The 24,230-nt window shown below is 29.7% G+C and overlaps 1 protein-coding gene across 2 annotated transcripts; it reads left to right on the plus strand.

Moving 5' to 3' along the window:
• Positions 1-6,803: 6,803 nt before the first annotated feature.
• On the plus strand, positions 6,804-10,758 carry LOC114382075 (uncharacterized FCP1 homology domain-containing protein C1271.03c-like). 2 transcript variants are annotated; one of them, XM_028341309.1, is made up of 8 exons: positions 6,804-6,949; positions 8,413-8,699; positions 8,781-8,862; positions 9,034-9,100; positions 9,561-9,746; positions 9,867-9,927; positions 10,311-10,509; positions 10,591-10,758. In XM_028341309.1, exons 2-7 carry the CDS (start codon positions 8,414-8,416, stop codon positions 10,481-10,483), a joined length of 855 nt encoding a protein of 284 aa, XP_028197110.1. In that variant the 5' UTR covers positions 6,804-6,949; position 8,413; the 3' UTR covers positions 10,484-10,509; positions 10,591-10,758. The 2 variants fall into 2 exon arrangements, with proteins under 2 accessions (XP_028197110.1, XP_028197109.1); XM_028341308.1 differs by having other exon boundaries at positions 10,311-10,630.
• The last annotated feature ends 13,472 nt before the right edge of the window (positions 10,759-24,230 follow it).

A 24,230-nucleotide genomic window follows, 5' to 3' on the forward strand; every position in this document is an offset into this window, starting at 1 on the left:
TGTTGGCGTGTGCTCAGTCCTCAAACATTGTTGTCCATCTCGTCATCCATGATAATTGTCATAATAATTTTTTTTTTTTGTTTTTTGGTGCGTATATTTTGTATGGAAAATTATTTGTTTTTCATAAATATGTTTTAAAAAAATTAATTTCATTTTATCATTATTTTCTTTCTCAACAAATTAGTGTATTTTAGATCATGATTTTAATAAATTTAAATCATTTTGTATAAATGTTGGCATGTTATTGTGTTACATTTCAAAATTAAAAATTAAAAATATAATTAAATTATTAAAATTATTTCATGATGAACAACCTTTGTTTATTAGACTCAAACATTATTTAATAAGAATTATTTTGATACCAATTTGTATTAGGAGGTGATTGATAACAAATTTACTAGAAATCCTGGATTTGGTTAATCATAATTCTTAGTTTGGCGCAAAGGATTGGAAATCACAATTCTAGGAAATAAAAATTAATAAAATCTGGTTGATGATAAGGAATTGAGAAATATTTATATTATTCAAATGGAATAAGATTTAATTTTGGATAAATATTATTTATTTTCAGTTATTTATAATTTATTAATTACACATGTTAATTTAAAATAATTTAATAACATTTTGATTGATAAAAAAATAAAATTGACCGCTTAATTTGACTTACATATACAATATTCATTCACTTGTTTTAAATGAAAATAGATCAAAATCTTCTGTTGAGTTTTCTTGATAAAAAAATATTTTAAATATAAATAAATTGATCTTGTTTAAATCTACCTAAAATTAATGATAGAATATCCATTCACTTGTTTCTTCAACATTTTCCGCCTGATTTAGATATGCTTTGTATCCATCGCATGTTTGGGCCACAAAGTGCAAAAGATGGGTGGAGTGGTTTTCTTTTTGTTCTTTTATAAGGTTAGAATAGGAACAGATGAAGCAAGAACATCACGATGTGATTGGTTTCTTAACATTTTTTCTAGTGAAAAGTGTCAACTTGTTGAAATGCCATGTGCTGAACATGATCGACAAGCAACTGGATCGCAATTTATGACTCATACGGTAGGAAAAATCTTAGAAAAGTGGGATTTTTTGGAGCCAAAAAAAACTGACACAATAGGCTTTGAGTCTTTATTGAATTTGATGGATAACATTGTCATTAACTGTTTTGATCTCTACTATGGTTTGTTCTTGTTTAATAAAAACTCCAGGCAACAACTAGAAAATTTTCATCCAGCTTTTGAGTCATTGTAGAATCAGCTTTTGGATCATGTGCTTGATAACTTAAAGAATGGATTAAAACTTGAAGAAGAATCGCATGCCTCAAAGATATGAAGATAGTAGAGAATCATCTTTTTCTAATATTGTGGACAATAAATGAAATTGATTTCCCAGATTTGCCTCTTATTGATAATGTTCCGGGCCCCGGAATAAGAAGGGAGTTCACATGTTCATATTTTTTTTTTTTGCCCCTTATACAACTCCCATTGTTAATGACAATGAATATAGACTTGAAAGTTTCTGTTTATTTGATTACCTGCAAAAAGAATCTTTACATTTTTTTTGACGTTGTGACTTTTTCATAACCTTAATTGATATAATTTATTGCTATGCGTGTCCAGACTCAAGAGAGAACATAATTTGTGGTTTGAAAATGATTAACTTCGTGACGCCCTTGTAATTTTTTTCAGAAACTAACAAATAGAGAATTTCATTGTATTAAAGGGAGCTCATAGGTTTGAACATGATTAGCGTGTTATGTCATGGTTTGATATTGGTATGCTTATAGGTTTGTTTAGGTTGTTTCAATCAACCATGAATTTGGTCCCTGAAGCTTTTCGTTTGGCCACTGCATAGGTTTGAGTTTTGGTGGTGTGGTAGTAAAAAAACAAATATCAGAATCATGATTTTGTTAGACAACTAATCATGAAATCATGTGGTCATTCTTAAAACAATTAAATATTTATTAGTCCTCATTTTATTACGAGTTCATGACTAACATGCAATTTTACTATTTCATTGTCTCAATATTTTTTTGTTTAAATTTAGTATCTCAAGTTGTTAATTATTACAATTGAGTAGTTTCATCACTGTAAATTACAATTTAGTACAGAATCATCTTTTTCTAATGTTGTGGACACTAAATGAAATTGATTTCCCAGATTTGCCTCTTATTGATAATGTTGCAGGCCCCTGGTTAAGAAGGGAGTTCACATGTTCATATTTTTTTTGCCCCTTATACAGCTCCCATTGTTAATGACAATGAATATAGACTTGAAAGTTTTTGTTTATTTGATTACCCGCAAAAAGAATCTTTACATTTTTTTTAGTTAGTGACTTTTTCATAATGTTAATTGATACAATTTATTGCTATGCGTGTCCAGACTCAAGAGAGAATATAATTTTTGGTTTGAACATGATTAACTTCCTGATGCCCTTGTAATTTTTTTCCAAAACTAAAAATTAGAGAATTTCATTGTATTGTTGAAGGGAGCTCATAGTTTTGAACATGATTAGCGTGTTATGTCATGGTTTGATATTGGTCTGCTTATAGGTTTGACTGGGTTTTTTCAATCAACCATGAATTTGATCTCTGAAGCTTTTTGTTTGGCCACTATTTAGGTTTGGGTTTTGGTGGTGTGGTGAAAAATAAACAACCAAATCATAATTTCATTTGACAATGTATAATAAAATTATATTTTCATTGTTTTATTTTTTTCATCCTTATGATAAATAATTTATACTTTGATAAATTATTTCTAAATACTGACAAATTATTTTGAAAATTTATTGGAATTCAATTTACACCTTTAAATTTGAATCATTATCCTAAAATGAGTGTTTTTGAGAGCTATTATTGAACACGGAAATATTTTTAAGAATTACACTCACTTTTGTTAAGTCACATATCTTATCTTAGTTTTGTGTGTTAAGTATCTAATTTTATTTCTTAATTTTTTATTCCTTACAAATATATTTTGAATCTTAATTTAAAATTTTAATTTATTTAAATATATTTTTATTATATATTCAATTATAATAATATTTGTATATTTAAAAGTATTTATTTATTATAAATTTAATTATATAAAATAAATTGTTATTAACTCGTAGCATAAAGTACTAATATAAGTATATATTATGCAAAAGGGATCCAAAGGCGAGAGCCTATTAGTTTTTGCCAGGTAGAAAAATATTAGATTGACATTAGATCGTGTGATGTGAATCACTGATAACTTAATTCTATCCCGTTGAAGTAAACATAAACGGATAAAAAGTTGTAATCTAATAATAATAATAATTATTATTATTATTATTATTATTGTTTATGTAATGTACTAGACAAAAATTTAAATAATTAGTTCTATAAAAAATTGTAAAGTAGAACCAGACAATAATTATTATTATTATTGTTTATGTAATGTACTAGACAAAAATTTAAATAATTAGTTCTATAAAAAATTGTAAAGTAGAACCAGACAAGAATAAGATTTATGAATTTTGAAAAGTGAAAAACACATATCGTTAACATGTTATTTTGCAATGATTGAATTCGCGTAGTGATTGCATGACTTGTTTTCTCTACTCTGTCTTACCGGACTATTTCCCTTTGTTTTCTTCTTTGAAAGCTCAAATTCACTTAAAAATCCCCTTGCATTGTTTCCACAACAATTATAGATCATGTACCATACAAAATTGCATGTAAAACCCACAAATCGAGCACCAATTTGCACCAACTTATTAAGACCCTCAAATGACCTCGTAATGTTTTTACTATCATAAAAATTAAAATGAAATAAATAAATAAAATGGTAAAGAGAAAATGTTAAGACTTAAGATCACCTAATAGATATTTATTAAGCTAAGGTATATGGTACAATTTGGATGGCTTCAAAGCATCGGTGTGGTTGAAATAGGTGAAAGTCTGAATCCACTTCTCCTGATTCTTCCACAAATGAAGTGCAATAGTATATCATTCCAAAGGTTGTGACTACACCCAGAAGGTGGATCAGGATAATTGTACATAAACCACTTAGCATTGAACCTGTTGGTTTCATGGCAAGCCCATCGCATCCAATCTCTGAACACCTTATGCTCAGGGCCCTCCATGTGTTTCTTAGGAATATCAGAACCATGAATCCACTCCACTATGTCCTAGTACACCACAAACCCCATCCCAAACATGTAGTGCTTAAAAGGGTCCACGCGACCAGTTGAAACTGAGTTTTTGGTTCCATCATCAGCTTCATTCGTTAGAACATCATTTGATTCACACGAACTTGATTCACCTATATTAGGTGACAATTTTAACTTGTTGTTATTTAGTGGACATTATGTTAAAAAAGAATTATAGTAAAGTTAGTAAATTGTTTGAAGTCACAAGATTTAGAAGGAACTCAATATTTGCATGCTTCTCTGTAAATAATTCTTGTGTATAAACTAAATTATAAGTAGTTAACCACAATTGTAGATAATATTAGAAACTACACTATTTAACACCAAGTTGTGACAAATAGTACCATTTTAGAATGCCAAAGAATAGCCATAAAAATTCACATTGCTATGACAATGTTAGTGCTAAAACACTAATTTCAAAAGTGAAACACTAATTTCAATTCAAATTTGGCATACTTGACTGTCACCATAAGAAATATAAAACCCCACTAAATATAAAATAGAAAAAAATACAAGAACTAACTTCATTATAGAAGCATTGACATACCCACAAATTAGTTTGCTTATTAAATAATAAATCAAATTAAGTGAGTAGCAGAAGAAAATGCTACTTCATCATGTATAATAAATCAAATTAATTTATAGCAGAAGCAAATGTTTCTTCCATACACATGAAAGCCAATTTAACATATCATACAACATTATAACACTTAACTTTTTATATTTGCAAAATAGAAAAAAAATGCAAAGGAGTGACTCTTGTGGGTACAATGCGGGGATGTTGTGCTTTGAGGGGGAGAACATCATTGATGACAAGTGATGAAGACACAACTAAGGGCAATGATCATGAAGCACTTGAAGGGCCCATGACCAGAGGTATACTTAAAAGGGTCCAACACAGTGATGAGGACACAATTAAGGGCAAGGATCATGAAGCACTTGAAGGACCCATGACCAGAGACAGACTTAAACAGGCCCAACACGTCACAGAGACAAGACTGGTTATTTGTATAGCTGCCATTGATGATGATTGAAGGCCCATGTTTCCATTATTTTTATTTTATTATTTAATTATTGCAATTAAATAAATAATTTGGTGGTTATGGCTGAAACCTATGCCTTTTCAGCTACACCAATTTATTTCGTTTTTAGGGTTTGGTGAACTATATATATTTTCGTCAAAATGAATGAAGACATTTTTGGCATTATTTTCAAATACGTGAGAAAACTTCTCTCAGGATTCCTGTTGAACCAAATTCTGACTTATCAAGGTTGATTCCTTGTGGCATCACCGTGACTTATCTTCCATCTCTGAAAGTGGCGTCCCTCTCCGTCAACAATCCTGTATCAAACGTTCCGCCCCGTAAGATTCACGTCAACAAGGGTGCTATGAGGTGATGACAACGATAAGGTTATGTTGTTGTGCCAATACGATGCAGATTGTGGTGACAGTGAGGGAGGTAGAGGTGCGTCTCTACGTGATAGGTAGGGAGAGCGTCGTTGAGGGAAGGAGGGAGTCAAGGTGGCTAAGGGCTTGAGGCTGTGACTCGTGAGGGATTGAGGGAAAGGGAGAAGTGGAGAGTGTCGCGTGTGAACAGTGTGAGCGTGAGTGTAGGGTTTTTTTTTCTTTCTAACTTATGTTATATATATATATATTGGCTATTGCGATATCTGTCCTTGTCCCGTTAACTAACGAATACCTAAAATACCTGTATCCGCAGGTAGCAGATATCCATTTACACAACCCGTTTGATATCTATTACGGATTTTATATGTGGATAATCACAGGTGTGAATATCTTTTTGTCATCCCTATTTAACATAAATAATATAGGAAGGTTATGAAGAACACCACCCACAACAATTGTATTTAAGTTTTTCTAATTACTACTCCCTCTGAAATCAAATAGAAGAAGAAGAAAAAATATTTATTTCTTGATCTCAAATATAAAAAATTTCAACTACTTTTACCTTATTTAATGTTATTTTTTTTAAAATACCTTTCATTTATTTGATGTGTTAGTTTCAATAATTCTTTTTTTTGTTTCTAATATCAAATTTCAATAAAAGATAAATTGAAAAAAATATTTTTTAATTAAGATTTGTGCAATTAAATATGATTAACAAATTAACTTTCTAAATTACCGTGAATTATTTTTTTCTTCTTATATTTGAGACTAGAGAAAGTAATATTAATAAAACATCATTTTATTATTTTGGAACACTTGTCTAAACATCTAATTAAACAATAGGAATGCTAACAATAAAGTCTCCAACACTCTCCTCCTAACACACACTTTATGATTAATTTAAAACTATAAAATTATGAGAAAAGGTCATTAAATAAGATATTGGACCATAATTTGCTATAATTTTTAAAAAATTTCAACCCATCAAATAAAGCATGTTAAGATGAATGTGTGAAAGAATATGTTGCTAACATGTATGGTTAATCAAACAAACAATACCCTTTAACCAGTGTCCTCTTAAAGAAAAAAACAAAATCATGGACCAAGCCCAAGTTGTCGTGTTGTGATAGCCATCTAATTTTCTTGGTTCCTTAACAGCACTGTCAGCATTTCTTAATTACAGCGCTTCTATTATCTCAATTTCTGTGTGCGACGGTTACACTTTCTAAATCTTTCGTTACAAAACTGGAACTGCAGCCTAGCGTGCATGACGTGAAGAAAGTACAAGAGTCTCTCATTCTAAATCGTTCCCTTCGAAGAAACTGTGTTCTCCTTGTTTGCTTAGTTGGTCAACTTCACCAGGTACCATAGTTCTCTACCTGGTGCAACTTTCTCTCTGTTTTAATCCATTTCACTTTATTCATTTCCTTTGGTCTATTTTATTGAATGCTGAAAGTTGATGTATGTATGTCTCCTTATTCTCCTCTTCTTGTGTATGAAACAGTGACCTTCCCTTTGTTTTTATTTAAATTATAAAATGAGTATTTCTTTTATTCATTCATTGATTTATTTTATTTGTACGTTCATTCATTCAGCAACTAACCAGAATGTGGTTGATATTCTTGGTATCCTGTTCATTATTAAGTTGTTTATCTGTTTCATTATTGCTTCTTGAATGTCAGTATTGTCACCTTTTTTAATCAATCAGCAGCGTTTCTCTTAATTTTTTGTTGCTAAATTTGTTGATTTTATATTTTATCTTCTGTGGAGGGTTGTTCCTCAACATTTCTCTTTTCTTTTGAGAATATGTATTCTAAAAGGGAAAAAAGTATAAGTAATAAGTAATATGATGTGATAGAAAGAGAGATAGAGAAATGATGAATGATAATTAAGAGTTTAAACTAGTAGGATGTGTCCAAAAATCATTAATATTTTGAAAACATTGGATTGCATAACCCGAAGTAGAGCTTGAACTTTTAAGTAACCTTTTGGTGTTATTAGCAAGCGTGATGTTATCCCTCATACTTGCTCTGGTTTTCTTTGGCCACTTTGAATCTAAATCTCTAAAATCAATATTTCTTCCTAGTATTTTTTGTTTGTATGTGAATTCTTTCAACACTTGGCCATGAACGTAGACCTTCCATCTCCCTATTTTAATGGCAACATAAAAAAACAAGGCATTAGCATCGAAATGGCTTGTAGGCACTGTTGAAAGGACATCATATAGGGCATGCGGGTGGAACTTGCTATATTCTTGCTAAGATTTATATCATCATTTACCATTAAGAAGATATGTCTGGTTTGATTTAGAAAATTGAGAGGAGTATGAGCAGCATATCTAGTTGTACATTCTCTCTGTCATTATTCATTAAATTTGCTATATATACCAGACATGCTACAGATCATTTTAGGTGAGATTCAAAGGGAAACGATTATATTTTAATTGGCAAGTTGAAGAAACATCCTAAAAGATCTGGCTGGTGAAGCTAAAAGAACAAAAATAAAAAATTGTTTTAAGATGGGTTATCTTATGTATTGTTAGGACTTAATATTTTAAATTGCCTTATTAGTTCAAGCTTATAAGTAGTGCACAGGACTAAGCTCGAGGATATAGAATGCAGCATAATTGGTTGCTTGACTTTCTATAGAAAATGAGTGCAAATGTACTATTGATGCCTGCTTCAAAACAACTGAGTGCTATAATCTGTAAAGCTAAACTGTATTAAATCATGCATGTGCTGGCCAGATTGTTTTTCTGTAAATAATATTCTATTGACTTATTTGAATCTTATGGCTGTTGTCCACATGTGCTGAGATAAAAATAGGATGGATCCCCAAGGAAATACAATGGATTCTGAGTCAACTATAGCAGGCAAAAGGAAAAATGATAAAGTGTTGAATTCTTATACTGATGAAATGAAGATGGTATCTGCTGCTTCTATCATAAATGAAGATTTTAGTTCAGAAGTTTCTAAATTTTCTTTGGATGGAACTCAAGTTCGTAGTTTAAAGAAAAGACTAATTGTTCTTGATATAAATGGGTTGTTAGCGGATGTAGTTTCTCCTCCTCCAAAGGATCACAAAGCAGATGCAACCATTGCGAGGAGAGCAAGTAAGGATTGTGTTGTTCTTTGTGTTTAATGAATCATGTTCATTCTTTTACTAATTAGTTTGTATTTGAATTTGGTTTCAGTATTCAAGAGGCCCTCGTATCTCAAGTTTCTGGAGTTTTGCTTCGATAAATTTGAAGTTGGCATATGGTCTTCAAGAATGAAGTACTCTTCAACTATATTCAATAGATATGTCTTAATTATGTCTACCATTAAATTTGTTTGTCTTCATTTCTTTTTCAGAAAGATTTCAACTGCCCTCTTTTCCTTTTGGGATATTGTGCTGCTAACAAATTAGCTGTAGTACAAACTTATGGATTCTTTTTGTTATCATAGGAAAAATGTTGATGGAGTCATTGATTATTTGATGGGAGACATGAAAAACAGGTTGCTTTTCTGTTGGGTAAGCTGTAAGCATTTGTTGAATTGTTCTCTGACTACTACATGCTCTCTCTCTCATTTCTCATTGACCCTGATCCCTTGGTTTTTGTAGTTTATAGATAATACATATTTGCTTAGAGATGTAATTAAGGTTTGGGGAACCCACGTTAGTAATCAGTTGCATTGAAATTTTCGGTCATGTTTATTTTGCCTGGTGATCTTGTCATTTTACGAGACAATTTAATTTAGATATGAACTTTATGTTACTTATGTCTTCATTTTATTAAAAAATTATGAATTGCATTAATTCATAACTCTGCACCCCCCCCCCCCCCCTCCCTATAATAAGCACATTGTTGTTATCCTTTCATGAGATTGATGACATTTACCACATTCTACTTAATGCTTGTCTTCACACTTTTGTTAGAGGTAAATATTTTTTCTACATCTGATTCTGCGTTTTATTGGCTTTGAATTCGCAGGATCTTTCTCATTGCACTGAAACAAGCTTCAAAACTCTTGAAAATAAGCATAAGAGTGTGACTTTTAAGGATTTGAGGAAACTCTGGGATAAACATGATCTTAATCTTCCATGGAAGAAAGGACATTTCAATAAAACAAATACATTATTGTTGGATGATTCTCCTTATAAAGCATTGCTTAATCCTGTAAATAACTTGACTCCATTTCCTTTCCTTCTTAACCTTCTTAAAACAACTCGTTTAGCACCACCACATTGCTAAATCATTTTCTAACACTTTTTTAAATGTTTTGATCAATTATTTTAGCCAAACACATCGGTCTTCCCTCGTACGTTCACTTATAAGGATGGAAGCGACAACTCCTTAGGTAAAAAAAATCTTTGTTTATATCTACTATTACGTACCATGCCAACGGATTATGGAAAGCTTGACTCATTCTCTTCGTTTTCTTATGTTTATTTACATACTTACATTTTATTTCCTTTAGTTTTGTTTTAACTTCTGGATTGAATCTTATTGTCGTCGAAGAATAGAAAGGCAAAACAATATTTATGTGATAATTTAAAACATAACCTAGTAGCTATCTCTAAATTCTGGTTAAACTAGACATTTACTGTATGTGACAAACTATGTTGCACGGTTTATAGTTTTGTAACATCAGTTGCATAAAAATGAGCCTATCATTAATTTCTAAAGCTTATTTTGATCAATTTTGATTTTGATCAATAACATTAATGTAATTCATGACAGCTGAAGGAGGGGAGCTGAGAGTATACCTAGATGGTTTGACAAATGCTGAAGATATGCATAAGTATGTTGAGGAACACCCATTTGGCCAAGAAGGCATTAGTGAAACAAGTGAATGTTGGGACTTCTATCGCCAGGTTATTGATAGTCTTTCTGCAGGTCAAAGCAACCCTTAATTTGAAGAGAAAATGGGATATAGAAGGTTTTCATACTTTTTGTCATAATAAGTTTGTTTTGATCATTATACCTTCTTTCAACATTGCTAAAACTTTCTTTGTTACAGGTTCTCTTCAAATTTGAATGGTGTTTTTTCCTATAATATTCATCAATACTCTACTAGTCTTGGAAAGTTTTATTGGTTGTTGAAAGTTTCCTTGGAAAATATTATTGGAATTTAAGAACTGTTTATCGTTATGGATTGTTTAATTTTCTTATGGGGTTATTTACTTAATTTTTTCTTGTGTTTTAATTGCTCAAATTTATCAGGCTTTTCTTTCATTATTAATACCATCAGTTGGTTTTGATTGCTTTTCAAAATGTTATTTTCTTCTTAAAAGTCAAACCTTTTTAGTTTGTTGGGTCTGATACAATCTTCTCGAATAAGTGGCTCTGTAGTAGTAATACTGTGGTAGAACTTCCCGCACCCTTTCTTCAATATTTTTTTTTTCCCTTTCGTATTGGTCATTTTGGAAGCTGAAATCTATAATAATTTCTGAATTTAATTTTACATTATTGATTAGATATTCTAGAAGCTAATAAAAGAGGTGCAAGAAGTAACTTGGAGGTCCAGGAAACAACCTAGAACTGCTTATCCCATGATATAATGGCAGATTATAGACTCGATCCACAAAAATTATTTTTAGAGAGGAGTGGGCCCAAAAATTGGGAGGGAACCATGGCCCATTTCAGTTATTAGGCTGGAGCATCTCAATTTTCATATACATGACATAACGCTGGTCGATTTGAGCATAATGATCGAAAAGGATATTTAAATAAAGCAGTTTTCTCATAATAAACGTAATGTATTGGAGTAATGATGGGGACGCGTGATTTTACGTAATTGTAATTGATGATAAAAATGGCTTGGACGGTAGACTAGTTAGTGTCACGTTGTAGGATATATTAGTAACTTAAAAATTATGGAAGTAAAAGTATTATTATTATTATTATTGCTTAGAAAAAGAAGAAATTAAAATTTTAATTCTATCTCACAACATTTCGTTGACACCCAAGTCTAGAGTTTAAGTTTAATGATAACAGCAGTCAATAACAGTTAATCCTTGTGATACCTTTCTAGTTTTTCCAAATAAAGTTGTACAACTTAGGATGCAACTTTAATCATTGCTGGATATGTAGGAATCGAAGATGGTATTGAGGAATTTATAACATTCAAAAACTTTTTCAGACTGAGTTACATCTCTTTGATATGTATGAATTAGCATTAATTTGCAAAATTAATTTTAAAGCGAATTTATTTATGTTTGATTATTAGCACTAGTAAAATCCAACATTAATTTTTTTTTCTCCCGCAAAAATTATGTAAGTTATTTTAACTCAATTAAATTTAATATACACAAAGAAAAACCCAATTAGTTTTGGACTGAATTAATTCTTTAATGTGGGATCAAATTTACTTAAAATTATATTACCAATTAGTTTTAGATGGTTTTAGTGAATTTAATCCTTTCTGCCTGTATTTTGTTTTATTGATATGTGCTTCTAAATTCAATAACTCTTGTGCGCCCAAAACAAATAAAAAAACACTCTTAATTGGGCTTTTATTGAATATTTATTCCTATGTATTTAATGTAAATAACTCCACTAATGGGAAGGAAATTAGGAATTTTATTATTTCTAAATAAAATTCAAGGATATATATTATTACACCAGTAAAATTAATTATTTTGTTCAGTGGAATCTCCATCGATAAGCGTTGGTTGCACCTTAGCAATATTATTATAAAACTAAATTGAGCTAGATAGCTACTCAATTGTCCAAATGAACAGTAAGAATGGTCATTTTCAGGGAAGAGAGATTCATTGGATCACACAAACACAGAATAAAGCTGCTGCTAGGTTTCCAAACTAGGTTTTTGTGGGGTTTGCAACGAAGAATTTTGTCTCTTTATCTTCTTTTTTTTCTCAGTGTCAGATTTCAGAGAATATAAAGTGATCAAACTCCTTTTTCTGTATATTTCAATTTCTAGCATGCACTTATGACTTTTGAGCAGGCCACAACTAACTCACTATTCTGCTCTGAGCACTACCTCGGTACTTCTGTTTAGGACTTAGGTTCTTTGCCCATCATCACCACACCAGACTGTGTTTTCATTGAAAAATGGTTTCAGCACTTTTCAGTACTGTAACATATCCATATGATATGACACATGCATAGTAATCATTCACATAAAAAACTAATCACATTGGTCCCTTCCGCACAGAATCATGTTCTTCAAAGCTGACATCCCTGAGTTATAGACCAATTGAGGCTATGTTCAGTTTATTCTTTGATCTCTTTTAATTAACTTTTATTATCCAACAACGTTTTGTTCTCAATTGAATGCTGTATCAAGGTTTTTTTTTTTTTCAAACTCAAGTTGTTTTTGGATCACCATTGCTTTTTCCTACGAGGGTGTTGAACATATTAATTTCTAGAGAAAAATATTCTTTATATCTTTTATTCAACATGTATTTTTATAAAGTTTGCAATGGTAAATGGTAATTCAAATATATACACTCAGTTTGCAAAATAAAAATCCATTCAAATTTGAAATTAGATCCTCTCTTGCTCCTTTTGTCTCCACAAAAAAATATGATAAGTACACAAAAAATAAGAAAGAGAAGTAAATGACAGAAAACTAAAGAGAGGCAGGAGGGAACTAGAGAGAGAAACTATTGGCTAAAGAGAATTCAAGTCCTTCAAATTTATATTTGAAAACTTTAATCTAAATATAGACTATTATAAATTCGAGATGCATAAATTTTTATTTTATTTTTAAGCAAAATATCCCTATAATTAAAAATCATATGAGACTAATTTTTTAAGGACACAATGTATCATTAGTTAAGGGATAACTCATCTCTCAACTTGTGTTGTTCTATTCACATCTTAGATCATATCATTGACGTATGGTTAAAGAATTCAACCTACTAGTCACTTATATCACACCTTTTGGGTTGAGACACATACATTTTTAAGGTAACACCACTTGATTTCACGGTGTAATTTACATGTACACATTGTTTGGTTTTGTTGAAAGTGTGAAACAAAGATTAAAAAAATATTTCTTTCCCTTGTTTGATTAGACCGTGGGAAAAAAGAAAAAGTGTCCTATGCTTAAATGACCTACCAGTACTATACTCAAGAGTTGAGAGGCCTAAACTTTAAGGAAACACCAATGGTTTCACCTTGCAATTCAGGGGTATACATTGTTGGTTTAGGTGAAAAATGAGAGGAAGAAATGAAAGAAAAATAAATGTGGGTCCATAAATTTGTTCTTTCTTCTCATTTTACTTAGAGTTTAAAGATAAAAGTGTCTTTTAGACAAAAATATGTTAGCTTCACCTATTATTCTTCTCATTTTGTATAAATATTTTCTTTCTTGCTTTTCCCTTTTTACACTATCAAACAACTTAAAAATTCATCTTATTTTTTTATTCTTTTTTCTTTCCTTTCACTTTATTTCCTATACCAAATTAAGCATAATCTTACTTTAAAGTGTTATCTGATACACAATATTCTAAGTAAATTCACATAATCAATACAATAATACACTTTATAATTATATAAGGATATCACTCAAAGTTATATTATTCACATTCATGGGATTATAAAGTTAGTTTAAAGTTAGTTTGATAGTGAAGGGAGAAAAAGAAAAGAGATCGTGAACTCAAATCTCTCATACTAATAAAAACTAATGAGTAATGTTGTTTGATAAATTTTTTTTATTCACATTAATATAAATAAATTTTCGTATGTTGGAACCTCACAACATATATATAGTACAATCTAAAATTTAAATCAATTGTGATCAGCACTTATTCATTAATTCGGTTTAAAAATTAAATCTTTTACAATATTTTTCATTGAATTCTAGCAGTATCAATATATACTAACATAGAATCGGGATAAATTTAGATAATTTTTTAAATTTTTTCTTAAATTTATCTGATCATTATATAATTTTTTAAACTTACTTTTAAACTAAAAAATTATGTTTACTTAAAAGAACAAATTAAATGAGTCTTCAATTTCAATATACACCAATTAAGTTACATATTCATTAACACTTGAGGTTTTGAGTTGGGCATATTTTCTTTTATTGGTCGTAGTACACATGCTTTTAGCTCTCTCCTTTTTTGGTGATTGAGCTTTTTGATCTTATTTGATTCATATAATCCTAGTTTGACATATGCCAGAAATCCATAGTATTCTGGGTCCAGTAGTTTGCCTAAATAGATGTCTTAGTTAGAGATTAAAAGATAAAAGAGTTATTCCATGTCTGCTTTCAAATCTCAATTGTTCAGCAGTAGGGCAGTGGACATTTTTTATTTCTTTGCTGAATGGCCTGGGCAAGAAACACCCCAGACACAAATTAATTAATACTCAACTGATAAGAATTACATTGATCATCCTCCAAAAAGGAGCTGACAACAAAGTAAGGAACAAAATTATAAAAACAAGTATCAATCTCTAATTAAGGATAGTCCAGCTTTGGCAAAAGAATCCGCTAATTTATTTGCCTCCCTTTGGATATGCACCATCGAGCATTGCTGAAACTTGTCTTTGAGTTTCCAAATCAGAAATGATTTCTGCAAACTGGTTAGCAACCGAGTTAAAATTATTCAACAGATTGATAGCATCAAGACAGTCAGTTTCAACAATCAAACAAGTCTCTCCCAACTCCCGTGCCATATTCATGCCATAAAAAACTAAAGAAGATAAAAGAAGAAGAAAGGTAAAAAAATGGAATCTCTAAGGGCAGTGGGCATGCTCACAATTAAATATCTTTATATGACAAAATTAAAGAAGAAAAAAGAAGAAAGGTAAAAAAAAATGGAATCTTTTTAATTTTGGCCAACAATGTTGAAACACATGAGATGAGAGCATGTGAAACTGTGAGGTTTTAGATCAAGCTGGCCTGTCAATTCATATATATTTTTTCTTCTCGGAATAATTATTAAATCATTATTGAAGTTTATTCTAACATCTTTTTATATTCTTTCTATATTATTTTATTTTCAGTCAAAATGATTGCATTAAACAGATGTTAATTTTAATATTATCAATAATTCTTAGGACACGTGATAGCTATTATTGATATCCACTTTATGCTCATCAATACATAAAAATTCTCAGAGAATTTAAAAGTACGTTCTATGTATGCAAGTTATTAATTAATTAACCAGGACCACAATGCATAAAGTGAAATTGAATCAATAAATTTTAAAAAAAGAGGAATGATAATATAACGTTCAATTATTAGAATCATCTAAATGAAAGTGAAAGATAACCACGCATTATGAATTCAATGTGTTGCCCCACAAAACAAGGAAGAAAATAAAACAAAGTTGTGTTTATATATGGTTTGAATGAATGATTTATATGCTAGCCTAATACTACTATAAATTTACATCGTGTAATAGCTGTTTTTGCTCATGTGAAGTAGGGACAAGATGGAATCAAGACTTCACTATATTAATAATAATCCACTTCTCTAACATGATCTGTTCGTTGTTTAATGGTCACACCATCTTGGAACCCTTTTGGGCACTCCCTCGGAACGTGAATTAGACTCTTTTTTCTTTCACAATGCATGTCAATCTCTTTCTATCTTAATTTGCATTATTCAATGGCTATTTTTTAGGGTACATGTACAGAAGCTTTGTTTATGGTAAAATTTGCAAAATTTTATTGAACTTTATAAACCAAGAAGCTTATAATCCTGCCACAAGTTAGGCTCATTCGTCAAGTTCTTAATAAAATATATATTTTTTTGTTGTAACTGGAGGTATCTGTTTTTTCTTTTGTCAATAATTCAGTCATAAAAATGTCCAACGACTCTTACACCATGCTACATACGAACAATGAAAGATTACGCACACACTTGCTATACTAACAAATAGTAACCAGAAATTACAAGTAGATGTTTATCATTACTATTACGTGGCTTAATATTATAAAACAATTACATTAGTTATTTATTATTAATAAGTTTTATTTTATTTAATTAAATTAAGTGTGTCGATTAGATAATTAAATAAAATGATATAAACTTAATTGAACGAATGTTAGTGTTGGCTCATTAAGAAATAATAAGAATCCTATTATGTTAACATGTTATAAGAAAATCATGGTTTCTAATATACCGAATCAACATGTATTTTATCTAATTCTTAATAATCAAACATGTTATAGATCCTAAGATTTTTGGTAAATTATCTTAAATTATAGACATGTGAATTATTTAGCTTTCAATACAGAATAAAGATTAAAGATTGAAAATTAAAGATATTCTAACACTAGAGCCAAGAAAACAAAGAAATCATTTCCTCCTATTACAAGTAAACATAGATAGAACCTTGAGCTTTTTTCAATTTTTCTTTCCTTTGTAATTCCTTTCAGATCTGCACGTGCTCACAAACAACTCAAAATATAGTGTGACCTAAAACCCACCTTTGGTAGTAAGGGCCGAGGTACAATAATGAATTTAGTAATGAACTTCTATTTAAGACTTAACTATTTTTTTTTTTTATTATAGATCGATCTATTTTGAAATAAAATGATACTTCTAATCGTGACTATATTCTTAAGTCAAGAATCAAACCTAAGATCTATTTGACACTTAACTTCTAGTATTTTTTGTGCCAATGATTTTTTACATTAATTTTATATGATAATAATATATATATTAAGTATTGAATTTAGTAAAATCACATTTTAATAACTTTTGTTACTTATTAATAGATCAATTGATTATTATATATATGGGATATTGTCATGATGACTATATGTATAAATTTTTATTAATTCAACCATTAAATATTTTGATATTAACTAAAAGATTATGCACATTAAAATTTACATAAAATTTATAGACCTATTCTAATTAATAAGAATAGGTTGAATAAAATTATTATATGAAAATGAAAATTTTATGAAAAAGTAACTTAGATTGTTCCTCAATCTATATATCTAAACAGAGAGTGGAGAAAGTATTGATCAAATATTTATTATCTAAATTCTTATACTATTTGAATTTGCTTTGCACACGTAGATTGGTGTGGAACTGGCTAGACGGAATCATCACGTGCCAATCATACAAAATAATGGGTAAAGCTTTCTTGGAACTTAGATGTAGATGGATTGCTTCTGAGTTTGGTTTACGCTCAAAAGTAAGGAAGGTACCTCGTGATGCTTCAACTTTTCCATGTGGTCGTGTATCCCCCCTTTTCAAATATCTGCTTCAACAATCAAAGATATTTTACTTGAAACCCGTTGCACATACACACGATCATCACTAGCATAGAGTTTTGCTATTAGTTTTAGACAATGCTTCGTTATGAAGATTTTATTTTATTTTAAATATGTGGATTGTATAGTACGTACAAACTTCACTTTCTATTTGGCTCTGCATGTCCTTCCTCCTTTCTTTCTTTTTTTTTTTTCTTCTTGATAATCAAAGAAATATGACACCAAACACAATACATGCTGAACCAATTACGAGCTAGCTAGCTTCAAAAGAATTTGAGAGTTTCATTCAATTTACATTTTAGACTAATAATCAACCTATCCTCACAGTCTTCTCAATAAGGGAAGAAAGGTGGGAGTTTCATATGAGATTTTAATTTTAATACTTCTTTTTTATTTTTAATTCATAGAAATTAAAAATAACCACAAAAAAATTTATAACAACTCACACTTTATTCAACCAATGATTTAAACTCCTTAAAATATATAGTTTGTTACTTCTAAATATAAATGTTCGTGAACGCGTGCAAGCATTCCAAAACTAATGGTGCTATTGATTTATAGCACGTATTAGATCTAAGGCAATTCACCATTTTCGATCATTCCAAGACTATATCCCTTAAGGCGAAAAAACAAAGAAAGTGAAATCACATAAGAAATACATTCTTTAGATGGTATGAAGGGTTTGGATGAATGAGTACATAAATGAAGCGTGGTTGATTTTTCTAGACCAAATGATGTTTTAGTATTTTTTTTATTCTCATTTATTAAGTTTTAAAATCTTCATTTTAGTGATTTATGTTTTTGAAGGATTTCATTTTAGTCCATTTTAGCTTAAACATTTAATATGTTAACAGAAAATTTGTCTATTAACATTTATTAGCATGATAATAAGACATAATAATTGAAACAACATCATTTTAAATTATTTTATTTTGATTCTTCATATTATTCAAATGATTCCATTTGGATATTTTAAATTTTTTAAATGGTTTCATTATGGTCCATCAAGTTTGTCAAATGATACATTTTAATTCCAACAAAACGTTATAATGATGTCATAGTCTAGTGAATGAAATTAAAGACATTCTATCAAAATTGTTTTGGGTTAGATGTGTTTGATGCTTAATATATTTATTGTTTTTGATTTTTTTAGCATTACTAATTTACTTATGTGTAAGTGTGTAAGTAAAAATCATTTTGAAGTTAGACACATTAGTCAAGTGCACATTTGCACATAATAAGTAAGTCAATTAGTGATGCTAAAAAAATTAATTAAAAACAATAAATATGTTACAACATTAATATTCTCATAAACAAACCTAGTCAATGTTGATATGTTGTAACAAATTTAATCTTCAATTTCTTTTTTATCCTAGGTAAGACATTAGCTTCCCAAGCATGATATGTGACTTTTGGCGCCTTGGCCTCCACAATATTTGCTTAGATAAGTGCTTTCTGAAATTATTGTACAATCGTACATGTGTTTAGACAAAAGAAAGTTTGTGACAGTTTTGATAAAATGTTTATAATTATATTTACTAGACCTTGACATCATATGTCTAATTGTTAAAGATCAAAACGTATGATTTCAGAAACTTGATGGATCAAAGTGAAATCATTTAAAAAATTTAAAGTATCAAGATAGAATTATTTGAAAAACATAAAGGATCAAAATAAAATTATTTAAAACGATATTATTTTAATTAACATGTCACGTCATCATCTTAATCAGCATTAACCAACATGCCACACTCTTCTGTTAACATATTTAACATTTCAACTAAAATATACTAAAAAGAAACTCTTCAAAAGCATACAATATTAAAATAAGACTTTTAAAATTTATTGAAAAAAATCTGTAAAACATAAATTTAACCATTTCTATTTCATTTCACAGGTACTTATTATTTTATTAAAGAACCAATAAAAAATATTCACCTAATTTCGTATCATTTATGTAGAAATTGTTTGCACTATATAACTTTGTTCTTCTCAAAATGGTGTTTAGGAAAATGATATATAATATGAAACTATTTTTATGCAATATCACAAAAGTGTGATTTACGTAAAAATAATATCTTATATGTTTTAATTTTTAATTAACATTTTTTTTCAAAAAACATTACTTAAAGTTTGAAATTTGTGCATTTTGTGTCATTTTTATTCGTGTTAAACAGCATTAGTGGCAATCGATGTTATATTAGTCCAACTGAAACTAAACTCAAAATTTCACCTATCGAATGATAAAAATAAAATAATCAAATTGACATGCATGGTCTTAACAAATAGTTTTGTATATTTGAACTCGTCTTCGGTTTTGTACGTTATCTGATAACAATTTGCCAAATTCCACTAAAAATTTCTAATTAATTCCACTTTTGTTTTATTTGTTGTTTTTTGTAATTAGCCTTTCTTTTGGATGAGTTTTTTCTCACAATTTTTACCCAACGTATTTATTTCCCCCTCATTTCAAGTTTAGTTTTGCCTCCTATCCAACGTTATTAAGGACAATATAATTGAAAGAGTGTCATAGGACACAACGGACTAATTGCTAGTTGAGATATGCATTAACTTTAATTATGGTATACTATCAATAAGTTTTAAACACAATTGATAAATGATTGAATTTTTTTAAAGTATGTTGACAAGATTTTGATTCTACCGTCGTCGTACTATGAAAAATATTTTGTTAGGAGAAATAAAATTCACTTTTCCTAATTTATGCCATGAGAGTTAATTCCATGATTTCTGAAAAATATTTTGTTTAAAAAAAACTTTAATTATGATATTTTGCTATGATAAGCAATCCACTAGCACATGATATCACTTTCTTGCCTGGTTGTGATTTAGACAAAAGAATTCAACTGTCAATATGAAAACCTTCTAGGTTGTTGCAATATATAATATGAATCTATAAGATGCTAAAATTGTTAAAAGACAGCATTAATTTACTAGCATTTATCAGTGAAAGAACTCTATCATATGGGCATAATTAGAAGATTTAAGGGGGCCATTATTGTCTCCATGGAGTCCAGTGCACAAATTTGTCAATCAACACTAGCTAGAAACTAAATATAACATGAGCTCAACAATTATGTATGATTATGGCTACAACTTGCCACCGCTAGCTAACACATGATGCATTAAACAAAACAAATTAAAGCTAGATACTAAATTTTATTATAGGATGCATTATTATATTCTTACAATATTTTTTCTTAATATTTGTGTTGAAATTATTCTCACATTATTTTTAACTTTGTTTAGCTATTTCTATAAGTTTGATGTTCATGTAAGATTGCTCAAGAGCAAATATGCATAATTTTGAAAAGCTAATAAAGTAATAAGCCGTCCAATAATATAGCACCTTTTAGGCACAGTGTGGGGGAGGTCATAAATATATAAATTAAAAGCAGCCGCTAATCTTTCGCAGGACCACAATTTTATGCCCAGAATTTTTCGACAATAAATTCTTAACCCAAAGCTAATGCTTATAAAATTAAACAAATTAGTAAACAAAGTACACATGAAAATGGGTTGGATCCTTGAAATGTACCTTGCTGATCGACGTGTTTTCAATTATTGTCCTTGATTCAATTAGCAATATTATCAAAGGGACCAAAAAAGAAATATTAAAACATTGCAGAAGGTCAGAACTCAGAAGCCATTAATTGTACAACTGCATGTGCGCGCGCGTGAGGCATAGTATTAAGGTTAGCATTTTAAAAAGGAGATATTACAGTTGAAGAATTTTTGAATTAGCTGCATGTGGAGGGAGGGTTATGTATTTAAACTGGAGGCTGTAGCGTAATCCTCTTTTGATAGTTAGAAGTAACAAAATAATGATGGTTGATCATCTTAGATTTGAGTATATCGGCCATTCAATGCAAGTAGTCCTCTAAGTAATTAAAAACTTATGAAAAAAGTCAAGAGTTTGATTTGTTATCCAATCTATAGAAGATAAAAAAAAAGGGTAGTGCCTTTCAAGTTGAGATATTGATTATGAATGTTACACTTTTAAACCTTTTCATCTTATTATAATCGTTTCGATTCTCTACACTTGGATTCAGTCTAAAACTAAACTCAACTTGATATAACTTTGTATGTTCTAGTTTTTTTATTAGGTCAAAGAGTTATCAAAGGCCTACTAAGGCTGATATAAAAAAATAAAATAAAAATCAAAAGGCCTACTAAAGTCACTCAATATTACAACTTAGAGTATTCCCTACATTACAGACCAGTGAATTTGAATTATTCAGCTCACCGTACTCGTGACAAGAGGTTTAAAATATTTAATGGTTATAGAAATCATATCATCTCAAATTTATCAAAAGAATAATAATGATGTAACTCCATGTAAAGCTTGTAGGTCTTAGATCTTTTTCATCAATGGAGTCCGTTGTTTCTTGAAGATCAATGAGAGTGGAATGAAGAAGGAAAAAAGGTGATTGGAAACGCCACTTCAAAGAGAAGATGAGTCAAGAATAAGTTGATCACCATAGGAAGCCATGAATAAGAGCTTGAAGGTAGGAGAAGATGAGTGGAGGGAGAAGAAGAGAGAGGGCACCAAGTTTATAACTCAAATGAGGCTTGAACTTTGAAGTATAATTTCTCAAATGATTAAAGCTAAAAAATGCACACACAAGACCTCTATTTATAGCCTAAGTGTCACACAAAATTGGAGAGAAATTTAAATTTCTATTCAAACTTCACTTGAATTTGAATTTGAATTTGTGGAGGCAAATTTACAACCAAAATTTCAGTAATTATGATTAGTGAATTTCAGTTATGGTTCAGTCCACTAATTCAAGATCAAGTCCAAGATTCTCTACTAAGTGTGCTTAGGTGTCGTGAGACATGTAAGACATTGCACAAAGTGTGACTATATGATGTAATAATGGGGTCTAACAAGCAAATGCTCACCTCCCATTTAGGCTAGTCTGAAATTTAGTTGGATTGAGCTTTTTTCAATTCAATTAAATTTCTCTTCCAACATACGTATCAAATAGTATGCTTAATGCATGTGAAATTACAAAACTACCCTTAATACAAAAACTAGTCTTTGAGCCTAAAATACAAAAACTGAAAAATCCTACATTACTATGGTACCCTCCCTACACTTTGGAGTGCTAAATACAAGACCCAAGAATAATGAAACTTTAATTTAATATGTACAAAGATAAGTGAGTTCATACTTAGTCTATGAATCAAAAATCTATCCTAAGGCTCATGTTCCCTTATGACCTTCTCCTGCATGTCTGACCCAATTTTCTTGGAATCTCCTAACCATGGTTCTGGTGATGGATCCCATCTTTGGGAGGATTATATCAAATATGCTCTCAATTAAGATTATGACTCCCTCACATTTGAGTATTATAAAAAAGACACCTTTGATCTTATTATATAGACTTTGTTTTATAGGAAAAAAAATTAATACTATACGACTGTATAATAAATTTGTTATTTTTTATCAAATTATCTTAAAAGTTATATTGATAATGATTTTTGGTTGATTGACATGTAAATAATATATATATATATATATATATATATATATATATATATATATATATATGGGGGATAATAAAATGGATCTCATGAAGCATTCAAATACAAGGGTGGACCTGATAAACAACAATCAATTGGTAAACATTGAAGGGTATTCCTCCTTTTCTTTTTTTATTTCCATGTGATTCAATGTTGGAGCTCTATAGTTCCCCCCAAAAAATTGTACAATTGTTACCAAATAAAAGTATATACGCCTAAAAGAGAGAATAAAAAAGGCTCCTTGTTCATTTTGCTTTTCTTTTAAGTATGTTTGAGAATTGAAATTTGAAAGAGCTAGAAGGAGAGAAGAAAAAAACAAAATTTTCATTTTTAATAAATATTTTTAATTTAATAAAAAAAGAAATACAGTGAGATAATATCATAAAGTTAATGCATTAATCTTTATTTTGTTCACTTTCATAAACATTACACAACTCTAGATCTTAATTTAAAAATTAAAAAGAATAAATTATCCTTCCTTTCTTTTCCTTCTAAATTCAACTCTCGATCAAATCAAAACACACTAAGACAATTTGACAAAAATATTCTTATCTTCACAATGTTCATACTAGTTCCTTATGGTTTGTCCCCCTCCCCTCCTGTGATACGAATACGAGAGCTTTGCCACTAGTAAACTTACACATACATACAGATAAGTGAAAATCTAACTCATCCAATATTAATGACAAGAAAGATGTCGCACTAAATTAATAACATGTGATACTGTCTCTGGCAGAAGTGGAAAGGGACCAAAAGCTTGCGGCAAAAATGATGTATATATATTTTCCAAAGGGTTCCCCTCTAATTTTGATTTTATTCTCTAATTAATTTCAACATTTTGGAAAATGCTAATGGTCCAAACCTCTTCAAGGAGTTAGTACTTGTCTGGCCCTGCATGGTAGT

This window comes from Glycine soja, chromosome 13, assembly GCF_004193775.1.
Source record: "Glycine soja cultivar W05 chromosome 13, ASM419377v2, whole genome shotgun sequence".
In the NCBI taxonomy this organism is placed as follows: Eukaryota; Viridiplantae; Streptophyta; class Magnoliopsida; order Fabales; family Fabaceae; genus Glycine; species Glycine soja.